Genomic DNA, 18,653 nt, shown 5'->3' on the forward strand with positions numbered 1-18,653 from the left:
CTAGTTAAGAAAAACATAGCATAGAAGTTGTATTTAGGTTAAAAATATTAGATACACATTTCTTCACATCACAAAGGAAAATATGGTTGTTTCATTCTATTTATGCTATTGTAGATATATTTCATGTCCTTATTTGTATTTAAAATTATGACTACTCCACAGAACAGCATGTCAAAAGAATAAAGGATTCTCACGACATATCATTTAGTCTTGTAACAATTCACATTTAGATGTGATAGAGCCCAGCAATAAACGCTATTCATTATTCATAATTAAAACTGTATTCAGCCTGGCTAGTCCGTTCTTACAGAAATGGAGATGAGGCACTAGCTAACATTTATGGAGTGCCACGCACAGTGTGTTAGCCATGAACACAAGACCATTTTTTTTTTTTTTTTTTTTTTGGTTTTTCGAGGTAGGGTCTCACTCTGGTCCAGGCTGACCTGGAATTAACTCTGTCATCTCAGGGTGGCCTTGAACTCGTGGCAATCCTCCTACTTCTGCCTCCCTAGTGCTGGGATTAAAGGCGTGCGCCACCACGCCTGGCTCATTTTTAATTTTTTAAAAACAACTTTAATACAAAGTAAGCTGGGGGTTCGAGTGGTTAATCAGTCTTGAACACTTGCATGCCCCATTAACAGCAAGTCTCTTATGTTGTCATATATTTTATTCCAGCAAGTTATTATTACTTTTTAGTAGTTATTTTCTGTGTCATAGAATTGAAAGCACAATGACTACATTATGGTATGTGCCATTCTCAGGGAGGTTTAGCATGGCGGCCATGAGACTATGAAGAGAAACCATGGCAGAAGGCATATGTGGGCAATAGGGGTGTATAAATGTGATAAAATACCTTATGTGAGGCTGGAGAGATGGCTTAGTGGTTAAGCGCTTGCCTGTGAAGCCTAAGGACACCTGTTCAAGGCTCTATCCTCCAGGTCCCACATAAGTCAGATGCACAAGGGGGCGCACGCGTCTGGAGTTCCTTTGCAGTGGCTGGAGGCCCTGGCACGCTCATTTTCTATCTATTTGCTTCTTTCTCTGTCTGTCTGTCTGTCACTCTCAAATAAATAAATATGAATAAACAAAAAAAATTAAAATACCTTATCTGTATTAAAACATTGAAACCCACTATTTTGTATTATTAATATATGCTAACAAAAGGTGAAAAGAAAGAATGCAGTCTGTACCAGGCCTTGCTTCAAATATTTTGTGGACAACTTGACTAATTTAATCCTCATAGTAGTATTGCGAAGTACACACCCTCTTGTTGCCATTTTATGGACAGTGAAATGGAGACTGAGAGATTAAAAGTGGTTGTGCATAGTCACACTTCTTAATAGTGGGGCCAGGGTTTGAACCAAGGTAGTGACGTAGTGAAACCTCACTGGAGTCCCTGTTCTTAATTACTACACTACAAGTAAGTGTACAAGACCCTTAGTTTGACCCCAATTACAGGCCCAGGCAGAAATAATATCTTTTGTATGAAAGGAAAACGGATGACTTCTTATTTACTAACATCAGCTTTTGTCAGATAACCATGGTTTAACAATATTTTTTCCTTTGCACAGACACTCATGCAGGCATTGCTGGATATCGTAGAGAAGGAAACAGACAAGCAAAGACCCAATTATGGGCTGTTACTGCTTTGGGCTTCTCTATCTAATGCTGCTCCTGTAAGTGCATTACGAAGTGTGGATTGCATTGCTGTCTAGTGTACCTTTATGTCTTCTCTGCTCCTTCCCTCCCCATCTCTCTATCCAGTCCTTGTATTTGCTATGAGCATAGAAAAAACTATAGTGGATTCAGTTGTGAGATTAAAAAAAAAGGGGGGGGGGCTGCAGAGATTGCTTAGTGGTTAAGGCGCTTGCCTGAGAAGCCTAAGGACCCAGGTTTGATTCCCTAGTACCCATGTTAGTCAGATGCACAAAGTGGTAGGTGTGTCTGGAGTTCATTTGCAGTGGCCAGAGGCCCTGACACACCTATTGCTCTCTCTCAAATGAATAAATAAATAAATAAAAATTACAGAAAAAGTAATGCTTAATGAAATCTCCCTAGCTCACCTCGGGGAGGTTAAAGAGGGTTCCAGAGCAAATCCTACCATTGAATTCTGCTGTCTGAAAGGCCGTGTGCAGCAGGCTGAGGGGAAGAGCTTGCCCTCTCTGGTCCGCTGGGACACTGGGCTGTGCCAGGAATGTGCTGTGTACCCACATCCACAGATAGGCAAAGCCAGAAGCCTGGCCTTGCGCTGCGGAGACAGAAGGCCAGTGGATGCTTTCAGGTGGAATTAGTCCAAGCTATAGCCATAGACTATCATGGTGGAGTCTTAGTCTATCTCTTGCTCACATTCACACCTATTTATCCTCTCTTATCCCCTTCCCACCTTGTTCTATTATCCTTCATCCCTCAAAGATTTCCATTTTCAACTTGTGTGTGTGTGTGTGTGTGTGTGTGTGTGGTATGTGGTATGTATGTGGTATATGCACATGTGCATGAAGATGCATGTACCCCATGTGCAAACTTTTGGGGGCCGGAGGAGAGCATCAGCTTCCCTTTTGTCGCTAATCTGCATTTCTCCTTGAGATGAGCTCTCTCTCTCCCCAGAGTGCTGTCCATCACTGAGCCCCAGAAATTGAGTCTGCATTGGGCATCTTTCCTCCACGCTTCCCTGCCACCAGGATCACAGGTGTCCTGGGCCATCCCAAGTGTTTACATGGGTTCTGGGGAGTCAAACTTTGCCCTGTCTGGCCCAAAGGGCTTCATGCTTAAGTGGCAAGCACTCTTTTCAAAAAATTATTTTATTATTTATTTTTATTTATTTGAGAGAGGGAGAGAGAGAGAGAGAATAGGCATGCCATGGCATTCAGCCACTGCAAATGAACTCCAGGTGCATCCTCCACCTTGTGCATCTGGCTTACGTGGGTCCTTGGGGATTGAACCTGGGTCCTTTGGCTTTGCAGGCAAGCGCCTTAACTTCTAAATCATCTCTCCAGCCCATTGGCAAGCACTTTTAACTACTGAACCATCTCCCCAGCCCTGTGTGTGCTTTTATTTAAACTTTCTTTTTAAAAAAATAACTTTAAAATATATTTATTTATTAGCAAGGGGGGGGTGCAGATTGAGTATGCCAAGGTCTCCAGCCACTGCAAACAAACTCCAGACACATGTAACACCTTGTGCATCTGGTTTATGTGGGTCCTGGGGAATTGAACTAGGTCCTTTGGCTTTGCAGGGAAGTGCCTTAACCACTAAGCCATCTCTCCAGCCCTTAAAAATGACTTCTATGTGTGCTCTTTTTAAAGCTGTCATGAGTTAGGATACAGCCGGGAGACTTGTACGTTATATGCTGAGTCCACACCAGTTTCAGTAAGGTGCCCAAGTGGCTCCGTACGTAATCTGAACTGAGAAGCTGGCCCTGCGTACATACTGCTCTTCTATGAAACAGGAGAATTCAGCCTATACCTAATGATACATGCGGTCCTCTCTCTTCCTCTTAACAAGCAGAAATAGGAAGTTGTTCAAGCATTATTTATTTCTCTCTCCCTGTTCTGAAGGCTTAAGTGGCTGAAGTATTTATAGGTTCTAATAACCCAGTTTCCACTTACCTGTTGCAGGATGTATTGGATAAAGAGCATCTTTGCTCATTGGTAAAGGCTTTCAGGTCCTCTCCTAGAAATTCTCAAAGTATGGGCTGAAGAGATGGCTTAACAGTTAAGGTATTTACCTACAAAGCCAAAGGATCCAGATTCAATTCCCCAGGTCCCACGTAAGCCAGATGCACAAGGTGGTGCATGCATCTGGAGTTTGTTTGCAGTGGCTAGAGGCCCTGGCCACACATTCTCTCTTTCTCTCTCTCTCAAATAAATAAATAGAAATAAAATATAAAAATATTTTTAAAAAGATGTGAATTAACCCCAGCACTCGGGAGGCAGAGGTAGGAGGATCCCCATGAGTTTGAGGCCATCCTAAGACTACATAGTGAATTCCAGATCAACCTGGGCTAGAGCGAGACCCTACCCCCCAAAAAAAGTGTGTAAAAAAAGAAATTCTCAAAATGCTCAAAAATGTGTGTCGCTGATGAGAGCATACATATCATTAGGCTCAAACAAAAATTGTCAAAATCTTTCCTCTAATAAATATTCTTCCCGGAGTTTTCTTGTGACTTGATTGAGCTGCCAGGAAACTGAAAACATGAACATCCAAACAACTCCCAAAACAACCCCTTTATCAGAGGATTAATTTTCCAGATCTCATTAGAGAAGTCCCCTGGAAGACAGCTGCACAACACACTATTGATCCAACACAGAGGAATTCAGTTCTTTGGAATTTGTTCCTGGCGCTGGTCTGAAATGATTCAAATCATTCATTTCAGAAAGAAAGTGTTTGATGATGAGTGAACATTCTATCTTGCCAGCTCTTGTTGGCACCTCCAAGAGGCAGCCTGCTGTGTGCCCAGAGCCCTTGGAGAACTTTTTCAGAACTTGGAATATATTACTCCAAGTCCTTCTGGCTTTTAGAGTTTATGTTGAGTAATCTGCTATGATCCTGATGGGCTTGCCTTTGAATGTAACTTGATTTTTCTTTCTAACTGCTTTCCATATATTTTCTTTGGTTAGTATGTTTGGTAGTTTAATTATAATATGGTGAGGAGAGGTTCTTTCCAGATTTTATCTGTTTGGTGTTCTAAAGGATTCCTGTATGTGCAATGGCATCTCTTACCCAGTTTGGGGAAGTTTTATTCTATGATTTTGTTGAAAATGCCTACTATGTCTTTGGAGTGAAATTCTTCTCCTTCTACTATACCCTGAATTCTTATGTTTCTTCTTTTCATAGTGTCCAGAATATCTTAAAATTCCCATTCATACTTGCCTATTAGTTTGTTGGACTGTATTAGATCTGCCACCTGGTCTTCTAGCTTAGGTATTCTGTCCTCTCCTTCATCCATTCTACTGGTGAGATTTTCTACAGGTTTTTTTTTTTTTTTTTTAATTTCATTAACTGTTCTTCATTGCTAGTAATTCTGACTGTTTTTTCTTTATTTCTGTTTCCTTATTTATGTCTTGTATTGACCTCTTTATTTCATTAAATTGGTTTTCTGTGTCTTCTTTGATGCCTTTGATTTCCTCTTTGACTTCTTTGAGCATATTTATAATCATTCTTTTGAAATCTTTCTCAGGCATTTCCTCTAAATCATTCTCACTGGAGGTCATTTCTGATGCATTAATATTTTTGGTGGATTTATATTGTCTTGATATTGGTGTTTCTTGTGTTATAATGTATATATTTTTGCATCTCGGATTAATTTAATGCTTGGATTTTTTTTAATTAGCTGTAGTATTATTAGATGTATCAATCAATCTGATGTTATATATCTTCAGGATAGGAGTTTAAGGTGCTAGGTGTGGCTCTTATGACTCTGAGAGTATCCACAAAAGTGACCCTACATGTTGGGTTTGCCTGCTGTGAGAGTATTCAAATAGGCTGTGTGGAACAAAATATAGGCAGATTCTAAAATTTAGCTAACAATGTACACATTCAATGAAAAACAGCACAGAGTATTTATGCAAGAGTAGGTATTATGACAAGCAGATCCTCTAACAAAGTCACAGTCCCCTAGGATGTGTGTTGCCCCACACCCTTAATCCTGTCAATTAGGAGGCTAAGATTTCTGGTCTGTTGAGGGATCCAAGTCAGCTTGTGACCAAGTGAGACCCTTCCCTAATGAACAACAGAAGAGGAAACAAAGCCACTATGAATCAGGAAGCAACAAATGACAAGCCCAAAACATAGCTTATTTAAGAATGGCAGATCCAACCATCCATCAGATTTAATATATAATTTATCCTGGTATGGAAGATGCAATTAGCACTTCTGATTCAAGCCTATATTCCAGGCTTATTTGGCGGGTACTGACCTGGGGTAATCCCAGTTGCCTTTTGGGATGGTTTTGGTCTCCATTATTCTGCGCTCCTGCTTGGGTCCCTCTTTGCTGTGCTGTGGGTTCAAGTAGGCTGGCCGGGTCACTGGATCACTGCTCTGGTCACTGGGGCTGGGTGGTGTGAGCTCCCCTCCCCTGGTCTCTGGTGCTTGCTGGCACTTGGGCTTGCGGTGGGGGTGGGGAGGCGGTTCCCCCACTGGTCCATGTGATCCCCTACCTCACGAGGTGTTCCTCTGTTGGTCATTGGGGCTCTCCCTTCAAGTTTCTTGGGTTTGCGAGGAGCTCTGGTGTGAGTGGAGAATCCCCTCACCTGGCTTTTCCTGCAGCTCAAGCCGAGCCTTGCAGCTATGGCCCTGTGGACCTGTGTGTGATGCTATCTGTGACTTTAGTTCTAATAGTGTTTGTTTGATGAGTTTGGGAGCCCTCATGTTAGGTGCCTATATGTTTAGGACTGTAATGTCCTCCTGTTGGAGTGTGACTTTAATCAACCTAAAGTGACCTTCCTTATCTTTCCTAACTAATGCTGGAGTGAAGTCTACCTTGTCAGATATTAGGATAGCAACCTCTGCTTGTTTTCTAGGTCCATTTTGCTTGAGACACCATTTTCCAACCTCTCATCCTAAGATAGTGTCCATCCTTTATAAAATGTGGGTTTCTTGGAGGCAACAAATTGAAGGATCCTGCTTTTTAACCCAGTCTGCAAACCTGTGCCTTTTGGTTGGGGCTTTGAGGCCGTTGATATTAAGAGATATTATTGAAAGGTGTGTATTTATTTTTGCCCTTTGTAGTTTTTTCTGGTTTTACCTTTGGTCTCTTGTGTTAAGTAGTATTTGAGTATTGCTTGTTTTTTCCAGGTTCCTTATATGTGTGCTTTTCTTTTCAGCATGGAGGATTCTTTCAAGTATTTTCTGTAGAGCTGGATTTGTCTTCAAATACCCCTTTAGCCTGCTTTTGTCATGGAATGTTCTTATTTCTCTATTTGAATGGATAGCTTTGCAGGATAAAGTAACCTTGGTTGACAGTTGTTAGCTTTCAGAATTTGGAAAACATCACTCCAAGCCCTTCTGGCTTTTAAAGTTTGTGTTGAGTAATCGGCTGTAATCCTGATGGGCTTGCCTTTGTAGGTAACTTGATTTTTCTCTTTAACTGCTTTCAATATATTTTCTTCAAGTGCAGATTGCTAATTACATTCAATACCTTGGCACTTCCCCCTTGGGTAATAGGGGAAGGCACCGAGTGGGGAGACGGGAGAGGATAGCTCTCCTAGTGGCGTGTGAGAATGAACTAGACCATCTCAAGGGTAGAACTCTCCTAATCTAGATGCTTCCATGGGAGACTGCACACAGGGGCTTTGTTCTCCTTGCCACCTCCCTTCTGCAAAGGGTACCACATAGGAGCTGGCACACTAGGGAGGGAGCCAGGAGCAGCTTTGACCTGGCTTGGTGGAGCACTTCCTTACAGACAACTGTCCTTCCTGTTTTGACCACAGGGGGGAGTAGTGGGATCATTTCAAGGTACCTCCTGCTACTTTACAAAAGAGACAGAAAGATTCAAGTCAAAGTACTGCCTGCATCCTCTCAGTGTTACTTTTACAATAAATACTTATAGAAAAACATGAAATGGGAACTCAAACTTCTTTTAGTGAGTTTGTTAATATTTTCCTTATTGTCCAACCTTAGAAGTCTGGTGGGAACTAATTTTAATTTTTATATATACATATAATTTTTTTTCAGGAGCTAGGGTCTCACTCTAGTCCAGGCTGACCTGGAATTCACTAGGTAATCTCAGGGTGGCCTTGAACTCACAGCGCTCCTGCTACCTCTGCCTCTCGAGTGCTGGGATTAAAGGCGTGCGCCACCACGCCCGACAAGATATATATTTTTATGTGGCTTATTAAGGGAAGTTATAAAAGAGTCTTGATATACCAAGAGAGAATTTACAAAATTACCATATTTCAAATAGCACTCAGGTGGGAAATTAACCTATTTTTCATGTAGAGTACTCTCATAACTATTTGTGAGGAGGTGGGGGTTAAATGCAGGATGCTGTGTGCGCCTGGTACCCTAGTGCTGGACCACTGAGCTACGTCTCCAACTCCTCATAATTAATTCACTTTATAAGATTTTAGGTGTGGGCCTTGGAAGATGGTTCGCTGGTTAAAGGTGATTGCTTGCAAAGCATGCCAGTCTGGGATCAATTCCCCAGTACCTAGGTAAAGCCCCATGCACAAAGTGGCTCATGCATTTGGATTTTGTTTGCAGTGGCATGAGGCCTTGGCATGTCCAATCTCTCTCTCTTAAATAAATAAATAAATAAATATTTTAAAAAAGTATCTTAGGTATGGTTTTCTGGAATTATTTCAAAGGAACTTGTTTCATTGGCAGAAAGAAAAATTTTATGATTTAATTAATTTTTGAAACAGGACCTCTCACTTATGTAACCTGGCTGGCCTGAAATTCACTATGTAGACAAGGCTGGCCTCAAATTTGTATTGGTACTTCTGTCTCTGCCTCTCAAAAACTGGGAATGTAGGCATATGCTGCCCCTTCCAGATTACTCATTTTTATTTTTAAAATATTTTATTTATTTATTAGAGAGAGAGAGAGAGAGAAAGGAAATGGGAGTGCTGGGGCCCCTAGCTACTACAAAAAACTCCAGAGGCATGTGCCTCCACGTGCATCTGACTTATGTGGGTTCTGGGGAATCAAACCTGGGTCCTCAAACCCAGAAGGCAAATACCTCAAGCACCAAGTCAGCTTCCCAAGCCCTCGTTTTTATATTAAGGATATTAAAATCTTGAGAATATTTTTGCATTAGATTATGATACTTGATATATGCCTTACATAAGCTATTTCCCAAAATACTTAAAGGAGGTCTATGTAATATTTTATGTTTTTATTTTTAAAAGCAATCCCACCTTTCTTATTTCTTAAAAGATGGTTTTATCTATGATAGCAGTTACTTTCTCCTTGCTGGGACAAAGTATCCAACAAGAAACAGCTAAAATAAGGAAAGGATTTGTGTTTGCCTGACATTATTTATTTAACATAGAGAATGAGAAAGAGGAAAAGAGAGGGAGAATGGGCACGTCAGGACCTTCAGCCACTGCAGACAAACTCCAGACACATGTGCCACCTTGTGTATCTAGCTAACTCGGGACCTGGGGTATTGAACCGAGGTCCTTTGGCTTTGCAGGCAAACGCCTTAACTGCTAAGCCATCCCTTCAGCCCTGGCGCACATTTTTGAAGGGAAGTCTGTCATGGCAAGAGCAGTCAGCCAGCGTCACATTGCCATGAAAGAAGTAGTGTTGAAGGGGAGGTGTGAGGTGCCTGTAACACTTCACAGCCTGCCCCCTCCCCAGTGACACAGTTCTTCCTAAAGGTTCCACAACCTTCTCGAACAACACTGTCAACAAAAGATTAAATATTCAAACACATGAGTCTATGCGGGACATTTTTACAATCAAACCATCACATCTACCTAAATATTTACACTATAGTGGATAAGATTATAAGTTTGATCCCCTTAGAGATAACAGCTCTCTTATTCATAAAATCTAGTCATTTTGAAAGATAATCTATTAAAAAATACATTTTTATTTATTTGAGAGAGAGAGAGAGCATGGGAGTGAGTAAGAGTATGCCAGGGCCTCTGCCATTGTGAATGAACTCCAGACAGATGTGCATCTGCCTTTATGTGAGTTCTGGAGAATGCAACCTAGACCGTTATGCTTTTCAAGAAAGCACCTTTAGCCACTGAGCCATCTCTCCAGCTCTCCGAGGGTAATTCACATACTGTCCTCTGTCTGTCTGTCTAACACTACTGATCCACTCATTTACTTTCAGAGAACTTATTCACTTTCCATGCATTCTCTTTCAGATTGCATTCTGGACACTCGCATTTGTCCTGTCTCATCCTGATGTCCACAGGGCCATTTTAGAAGGCATGTCGTCTGTGTTCGGCACAGCAGGTACTGAATTGATTTATGTAATGCGAGCATTGCCACTTCTTGTGGCTGAAAATATAGCCAGCACACATCCGCCTGGTAACTTGTAGTTTCTCTCCACTTGGATGGGCCTTAATGCCATCTTGCCAACCAATAACAGCATTCTTGCAGGATTCCAACACACCATGTCATAGACATGCATGCCTTCAGCTGACTTAATGAGCTCACTCATTACCCTTCTCTAGCCCGCCAGAGCTCTATGGCTGAAAGCCAAGGTGATGGCTAGGCAAGGTTTCTGGCCCACCATGTGGCAGAATATTGGAAATACTGAAGAAAGGAATCAAATAACAGAGCCAAAGTACCCCAGGGGAGTTCTGGACAGAGAAAAGGTTATTTTATTAAAGACTTCTCTCCACTCCCACTTGAAAGCTGACACTCTGAACCTAATGTGGATTTGGGAGGCTGTGGCACCCTTGCCAGGGAACTTCCCACATAGCCTCATTTTCTCCTGCCCGCCTGGCTGTTAGGATCCTTGATTGGACCCAGGATACAATAAATTACGCAGGAGCCACTCATAGTGTTTTCCAGTCAACCACCTTGAAGACCTTTTCTGAGAAATTACCCAAGCAGAAAATTCCATATAAATGTTCTTTTCTACCTTACCATATAATTTTATCCTTTACCCCGTTGACTCTAAAAGCCAAAATGATGCCATTTTGATGACACCACCCACAGCCACAGCCATGGAGAATTCCAGGTTTGAATCTGGCTCTGGAGAGGATTCCTTGGAGACTGCTTCCTTCTTTAACCACTTCCTGTCTGAAGTGCCGGGGTGGGTCTTGTGATAACCTAACTCAGGAGATGGGGGTGGGGAGAGCCACTCTCTGCCTTATAGTGGCTTCAGCAGGCGGGAGATTCCTCAGGTAGCTGTAGTTTATTTGACGGTCCCGCTGGCATTTATAAGCTGGGAGAGAGGTTCTGCTCAGGAGAAGCTCTCCATTATTTCCCCCCTCACTGCCTCACAGCGCCGCAGGCTGCCTTATCAGTTCTCCGCAGCTTTCATCCAGGCTTTTTTTTCCAGCATATTCTGCTGGAGAGATTTTGAGGCATTTGTATAGTATCTTTTTTTTCTGCTGTGAAATGTTGAAATAAAAAAGTTTTCATAGGTTGACATCTGTCCTAAGCCACAAGCCAAAAACTCAGACTCAATACACTGACTATATATGTATGTATGTATATGTGGTATTTCTAGATCAAGGTTTATTTTACAATTTATTTGCCCAGTATTCTCTCACTTTTGTTTATTAGAAATCAGACTGTATCCTTTATTCCTTGGGGAAAGAAACCATCACAAGCTTCATTTTATCTTCATATAAACAGAGAAATCAAAACTCTTCCCTTTAATATATGAAAGTAATACTAGGGGAAAATAACATGAAATATTGTTCTCCTTGGGAGAGACTCTACAGTTGACTTGGCTTAGCGACACTAATCTTCTTTTGAAATGGCAGAGCAGGGCTGGAGAGATTGCTTAGTGGTTAAGTGCTTGCCTGTGAAGCCTAAGGACCCTGGTTCGAGGCTCGATTCCCTGGGACCCATGTTAGCCAGATGCACAAGGGGGCTCATGCATCTGGAATTCATCTGCAGTGGCTGGAAGCCCTGGCGTGTCCATTGTCTCTCTCTCTTCTCTGTGCCTTCCTCTGTCTGTCGCTCTCAAATAAATAAATAAAATAAACCAAATAAAATAAAAATGAAGTGGCACAGCAGTGTGGGCTGTGCAAGGATGGGTGGGATAAAGGGCAGGAGAGGACCACTGTTGATGGTCTGAATCTCCCACGAGCTGGAAGTATGTCTTCTAGCAATGCCAACAACCTTATTTCCCCTCACAACTTATCACCATCACGGTGTCTTCAAATTCCCTCTGTTATAAATGTCAAACCAAAGCAGCCTAGTGGGGTCTCTTTGCAAAAGATGGTTGCTTACAATTCTTCAATAGGCATACGTGTCTGATGAAAAATTATCCCATCGATGCCAAGATGCTGTGCTCACCTCTAGCAGACTTTAAGAACCAGAGCTGGGTGCTCAAAAGCAATTTCAGTGTTTGGAAGAGGCTGGTGGGTAATGGGGACCAAAAGAACATGCAGTTGGGCAGACTCTAAGAACCCTAAGACCATAAGCTCATGTCACACATTCGCATGTCCACTAAGACCCAAAGCTCCTGTGACATATTCCCATGTCCACTAAGACCCTCCTAAGGTCCTGTGACATATTCCCAAGTCCACTAAGACCCTAAACTCTTGTGACATATTCCCTAGTCCACTAAGACCCTAAGCACCTGTGACATATTCCCATGTCCACTAAGACCCTAAGCACCTGTGACATATTCCCATGTCCACTAAGACCCTAAGCACCTGTGACATATTCCCATGTCCACTAAGACCCTAAGCACCTGTGACATATTCCCTAGTCCACTAAGACCCTAAGCACCTGTGACATATTCCCATGTCCACTAAGACCCTAAGCACCTGTGACATATTCCCATGTCCACTAAGACCCTAAGCTCCTGTGACATATTCCCATGTCCACTAAGACCCTAAGCTCCTGTGACATATTCCCATGTCCACTAAGACCCTAAGCACCTGTGACATATTCCCAAGTCCACTAAGACCCTAAGCACCTGTGACATATTCCCATGTCCACTAAGACCCTAAGCTCCTGTGACATATTCCCAAGTCCACTAAGACCCTAAGCTCCTGTGACATATTCCCAAGTCCACTAAGACCCTAAGCTCCTGTGACATATTCCCATGTCCACTAAGAACCTAAGCACCTGTGTCATGTTTTCAGATACTGTGGGCAGTTTTTTTTTTTTTTTCCTTCCTCAGTTAGTATTCACCACAGGTACCTAAGGCTACTTTGTAGATCTTTCTTTGCACTTTATGCGTCTTCTCATATTCATTTAACTGGCATTCTCTTGCCAAAAGAAAAGAAAAAGAAACACCAATTGGGGGACCTATGTGGAGAAAACAATAACATTTTAAAAATAATTTTTAAATATAAACTAAAGAAACAAAAAGGAATGCCATGGATGGATGGATAGATTTACATGAAAAAGTCCACTTTTTTCAAGTTACTATGTATTTACTTAATGATGATAATTCAAATATGTTTTATAAAAATTACCTAAGTAACCTAAAATTTCTTTCTTTCTTTCTTTCTTTCTTTCTTTCTTTCTTTCTTTTTTTCTTTCTTTCTTTCTTTTTTTTTTTTTTTGAGGTAGAGTCTCACTGTAGTCCAGGCTGACCTGGAATTCACTATTTAGTCTAAGGGTGGCCTTGAACTCATGGCAATCCTCCTACCTCTGCCTCCTGAGTGCTGGGATGAAAGTCGTGCACCACGATGCCCACCTTAAAATTTCTTATAAAAATAACTTTGATCATAAATAAAATTATTAGAAATATAAATTAGTAATATCAGACATTATGAAAGTTGTGGTGGTTTGAATAGATGGCCCCCAATATATTCAGTTTTTTATTTGTTTGTAGTTTGCATCTGCAGTCACCTGGCTGGAGGCAATGTCACTGGGCAGATCTTTTTTTTTTTTTTTAATTAATTTATTTATTTGAGAGCGACAGACACAGAGAGAAAGACAGATAGAGGGAGAGAGAGAGAATGGGCTTCCAGCCTCTGCAAACGAACTCCAGACGCGTGCGCCCCTTTGTGCATCTGGCTAACGTGGGACCTGGGGAACCGAGCCTCGAACCGGGGTCCTTAGGCTTCACAGGCAAGCACTTAACTGCTAAGCCATCTCTCCAGCCCACTGGGCAGATCTTAAGGTGTGGTGGTGGGTTTCAGATTTCAATCTAAAGATATGCAAAGTGTGCCTAGCTGGAGTTCCTGAAGTGTGCTGTGGCTTTTGGCTTTTAGGCTTGTGCTTCATTTTCTCTCTGCTTGGGCCTGTGAAGGCAGGCCAGCTTCTTCTGCCATTATGGACCTTCCCCTGGATCTGTAAGCTTCAATAAATCCCTTCCTCCATAACTGTGCCTAGTCTGGACGTTCATCTCAGTGAACCTGAGGCTGTTTGCTACAAAAGTTCATTATGATATTAATATATAATAGACAAAGAGTCATGAGACTTTCTGAGAGTCATGACTTTTTGGTTTACTGATGGCAATCACAAACCAAATTAGTAATACGTATTTTCAAATTAAAATATATGGAATAAATTATATTTCTTTTCTGAATTCACATTCTTAAGTGCAAAGTTTCCAAATTATATTTTAATGAATTAATATTCCAGAAACCTGATGTATGTAAAAAAAACTACGCTAGGGCTGGAGAGATGGCTTAGTGGTTAAGTGCTTGCCTGTGAAGCCTAAGAACCCTGGTTCGAGGCTCGGTTCCCCAGGTCCCACATTAGCCAGATGCACAAGGGGGCACACGCATATGGAGTTCCTTTGCAGAGGCTGGAAGCCCTGGCGCGCCCATTCTCTCTCTCTCCCTCTATCTGTCCTTCTCTCTGTGTCTGTCGCTCTCAAATGAATAATAAAAAAATTTTTAAAAACTACGCTAAAAAATTTATTGGTAATTGTCATGAACCTAAAAGATATTCAACTTCCTTGAAGCCATCTGCTTGATAACCTGTTTTTCATATTTATTTATTTGCAAGGAGAGAGAGAGAGAAAGAAAGAATGTAGGCACACCATGGCCTCTAGCTACTAGAAACAAATTCCACATGCATGCACCATCTTGTGCATTTGGCTTATGTGGGTGCTGGGGAGGGTCCTTAGGCTTTACAGGCAAGCACCTTAACTGCTGAGCCATTTCTCCAGCCCCTTGATAATCTTTTATCTGCTGTCATCCTTTCTCCCTTGAATTTTCTTTTTTTTTAAATTTTTTATTTATTTATTTGAGAGCGACAGACACAGAGAGAAAGACGGATAGAGGGAGAGAGAGAGAATGGGCGCGCCAGGGCCTCCAGCCACTGCAAGCGAACTCCAGACGCGTGCGCCCCCTTGTGCATCTGGCTAACGTGGGACCTGGGGAACCAAGCCTCGAACCGGGGTCCTTAGGCTTCACAGGCAAATGCTTAACCGCTAAGCCATCTCTCCAGCCCTCCCTTGAATTTTCTATACATCTGACTTAGTGTTTTTCCTACAGATATTTTGTCTTGCTAAACATGCATAAAAATCCCCATGTACAGTAACAAAACATGTAACTGTTTTATAAGGAAAGAAAACCCCAGATTTATTTGTTTTTCTGTTGAAGTATTTGGACAATAACACAAAACAATGATTTTTTAAAATATTTTATTTTTTTATTTATTTGAGAGAGAGAGAGAGAGAAAGAGACAGAGAGAGAGAATGGGCACACTAGGGCCTCTAGCCACTGTAAATGAACTCTAGATGCATGTGTCTCCTTGTGCATCTGGCTTACATGGGTCCTGGGGAATTGAACCTGGGTTCTTAGGTTTCACAGGCAAACGCCTTAACCGCTAAGCCAAAACAATGATTTTGACCTCAAGTTTTTGCTTTGTGTTTTAACACAGTACATGTAACATGACAGCATAGCGTTGTGTTGTAGTGAAGGCTGGAAATAACTAATCTCTTACATACACGTCTTTGCATCGTGTGTTTCCCTAACCTCCTCCTGTTGTTCCTTCCCTCGTGTTCCGGATGCTTCTGTGAGCTCTCTGAAAGAGTCCACAAGACAAAACTAACCTCCAGGAATCCATGTTACCTTTTTTTGCTTCATTAATTATTGTTTGGTATTAGGAAATCATTTTTACTCTAACTATGTTAGGTGTTTAATAAGCACCACTTCCATATTGTCAGATGATGGAAGTCCACGGTCCGTCCCAAGGGTGTGCCGAAGTATGTGGACATTCCCTGATAGCACCAGGGTCTGTTCTTGTGGCTCTCGCCACCTGGAAAATGTCCAGCCAGGGTCCATCAGCCATGTGCGGGAAAACCCTTGTCTTCTTTGCACTGATTGATCAAGTGCCTTATAAGTTATCTCTGCTTAAACAACATTGCTGTAAGATTGCTTGTATCACTGGTTATTTTATCATTTCTTCTCTTACTTTCTATTCTGTTTCTGGGTACTGGAAGCATTTTTCTCACTCTCTCTTGGCCCTCAGGACTACACATTTGGGTAGGAAAAGGTTATCAGGGTCTTTGTCCAAAACCTGATTTTTCATGCCAACTATGAGTGATATGTTTCACTGTGTTTCCTTTCAAAGTTAAAATAACAATTATAAAAAGAATGTTGTTGCTTTACCCATTGAGGAGACAAGAGTAAAGAAATCTCACAGAAAATTCCCACACACCTGTAACCAACTCATTCTCACTACCAATAAATGTCATAGGAAATCTCAATATATAAAACCTTTATTGGGCATATTTATCCACTTTTACTTTATGAGAGATAAGTTTGACCAGTCTAGTGAATATAGGTTTATTTTGAGAAAAAAAATGACATTTTAAATGTAAGTTAATATTTCTGAAACAAGTCATATATGTAATTTTTAAAAATGTAATTCTTTCTGGGCATGGTGGCACATGCCTTTAATCCAGGACTTTGGAGGCAGACAGAGGAGTATCACTGTGAGTTCAAGGCCAGCTTAGGACTACAAAGTGAGTTTCAGATCAGCCTGGGCTGAGACCCTTCCTCAATAAAAACCAAAAAAATAAATAAGTAAAAATGAAGTTCTTGTGTATTTGTTCGGTGATGTGTGTGTTCATGTGTGTAAGTGCAGGCTGCATCCCACACATATGTGGAGGTCAGAGGACAACATCATTTAAGGAAGGGTCTGGTGTTGTTCACCATTAGTTTTGCCAGGCTAGCCTCCCCCGCCTCCCACAAGCTTCCAGTAGATTCTCCTACCTCTGCTCCCTTTCCTGCCCATAGGGGTAGCTGGAATTGTCTGTTACAGCTTCCACTTTTTTTTTTTTTAAGATTTATTCTTATTTATTTATTAGAGACAGACAGAGGGAGAGAAGGGAGAATGGGCACACCAGGGCCTCTAGCCAGTGCAATGGAACTCCAGGCACGTGTGCCGCCATGTGCATCGTTCTTACGTGGATCCTGGAGAATTGAACCTAAGTCCTTTGGCTTCACAGGCAAGCACCTTAACTGCTAAGCCATCCCTCTGGCCCACAGCTTCTATCTTTTACTTGTGTGTTATGGTTCTGAATGAGGGTACTCAATGCTTGTGCAGCAAGTTCTTTATCTACTAAGCCATCTCCCTAGCTCTTAAAACGAAGTTCTTGAACATTTCCTATATTGAGATTTTGAAATTTCCAAAGCTAAGAGAAATACATAAGATCCTCCTAAATAAAAATAAACAAATTTAAAAGGGCTGGAGAGATGGCTTAGTGGTTAGGCACTTGCCTGTGAAGCTGAAGGACCCCGGTTCGAGGCTCGGTTCCCCAGATCCCACGTTAGCCAGATGCACAAGGGGGAGCACATATCTGGAGTTTGTTTGCAGTGGCTGGAGGCCTTGGTGCGCCCATTTTCTATCTATAAGCCTCTTTCTCTGTCTGTCTGTCACTCTCAAATAAATAAAAAGAAACAAAAAATTAAAAAATATCCTCCTATATCTGTCCTATCTTGAGGTTTCTGATTGAGAAAATAAACCAGAAAACTGAATACTGTTGTCTGCTGGTAGCAAGTGATGCCACTGTGTAGTTCAGGGTATAATGAACAGTGTGTAATGTGTAGTGAACACTGTGTGTTCAGCGTAGTAATCATAGGAAGGACGCATTTGCCAAAGCCGTGCCATGGGAAACGAAAGTCGAAAGTAAATAGTAACATTTTATTCTTTGATTTGTACTTTTTGAAGGAATTGTTATTCTAACATTTAGGGGCCCTTCTCTAGAAGGAACTTTTGGAGGAGCCATTCCTAAAGGTTATCACATCCCTGCATTTGGTTTTCAAAGGTTATCTCACATATTTTTATCCTCCATCTTTTCCTTCATGGGCACTCTGACCTTTGCATGCTTAAATGCCTTAAACAAGCTGTTCTGTGAATGTGGAGTGGTAACCCCTGTGGAGGAAAGCTCCCCTCATGACTCAGACGAGCAAGCACGAGTGAGGATCCGTGGCTCCCAAAAAAGATAGAGAGATGGTGGATATAGTATGTGGTACGTTGTAGAGAGACCTTATTCTCTTCTTCTTTTTTACATCTTTCCCCATCCTTTTGTCTTTGGGGAGACACAGCATCAAAACCTGTGTCTCTGTTTAACCTCACCTACAATCTACTTTCAGAGTCTCTCCTTTAGTTATGTCTTAAAAGATCTGTAAGAATTGGAATGGAGAGATGGCTTAGCGGTTAAGCGCTTGCCTGTGAAGCCTAAGGACTTTGGTTTGAAGCTCGATTCCCCAGGACCCACGTAAGCCAGATGCACAAGGGGGCACATGCATCTAGAGTTCGTATACAGTGGCTGGAGGCCCTGGCTTGCCCGTTCTCTTTCTCTTTCTCTCTACCTCTTTCTCTTTCTCTCTGTCACTCTCAAATAAATAAATAAAAATAAAAACAAAAAATTTATTAAAATATCTGTAAGAATCAAAAAATGCCAAAGTATACATTCCATCCCCAAAGTTATTAGTTAAGTCTTTATAGAATGTTTTTCTAGGACTGTAGGAACATTTATTAATATTTTTAAAATTATTTTTATTTATTTATTTGACAGAGAAAGAGAGAGAGAGAGCATGGGTGCACCAGGGCCATTGCAAATAAACTCCAGACGCATGCGCCCTTTGTGCATC

At 41.6% G+C, this 18,653-nt stretch overlaps 1 protein-coding gene across 3 annotated transcripts in view; it reads left to right on the top strand.

The window, feature by feature from the left end:
* Positions 1-18,653, top strand: part of LOC101617879 (24-hydroxycholesterol 7-alpha-hydroxylase) — an 84,829-nt gene that overhangs the window by 16,638 nt on the left and 49,538 nt on the right. For all 3 annotated transcript variants that reach the window (XM_045157723.1, XR_006638604.1, XR_006638605.1), the window contains exons 6-7: positions 1,572-1,676; positions 9,819-9,909. In XM_045157723.1, coding sequence (XP_045013658.1) covers positions 1,572-1,676; positions 9,819-9,909 — 196 coding nt within the window. The remainder of the gene's footprint in view (positions 1-1,571; positions 1,677-9,818; positions 9,910-18,653) is intronic.

The sequence above is a fragment of the Jaculus jaculus genome, chromosome 8 (assembly GCF_020740685.1).
Source record: "Jaculus jaculus isolate mJacJac1 chromosome 8, mJacJac1.mat.Y.cur, whole genome shotgun sequence".
In the NCBI taxonomy this organism is placed as follows: Eukaryota; Metazoa; Chordata; class Mammalia; order Rodentia; family Dipodidae; genus Jaculus; species Jaculus jaculus.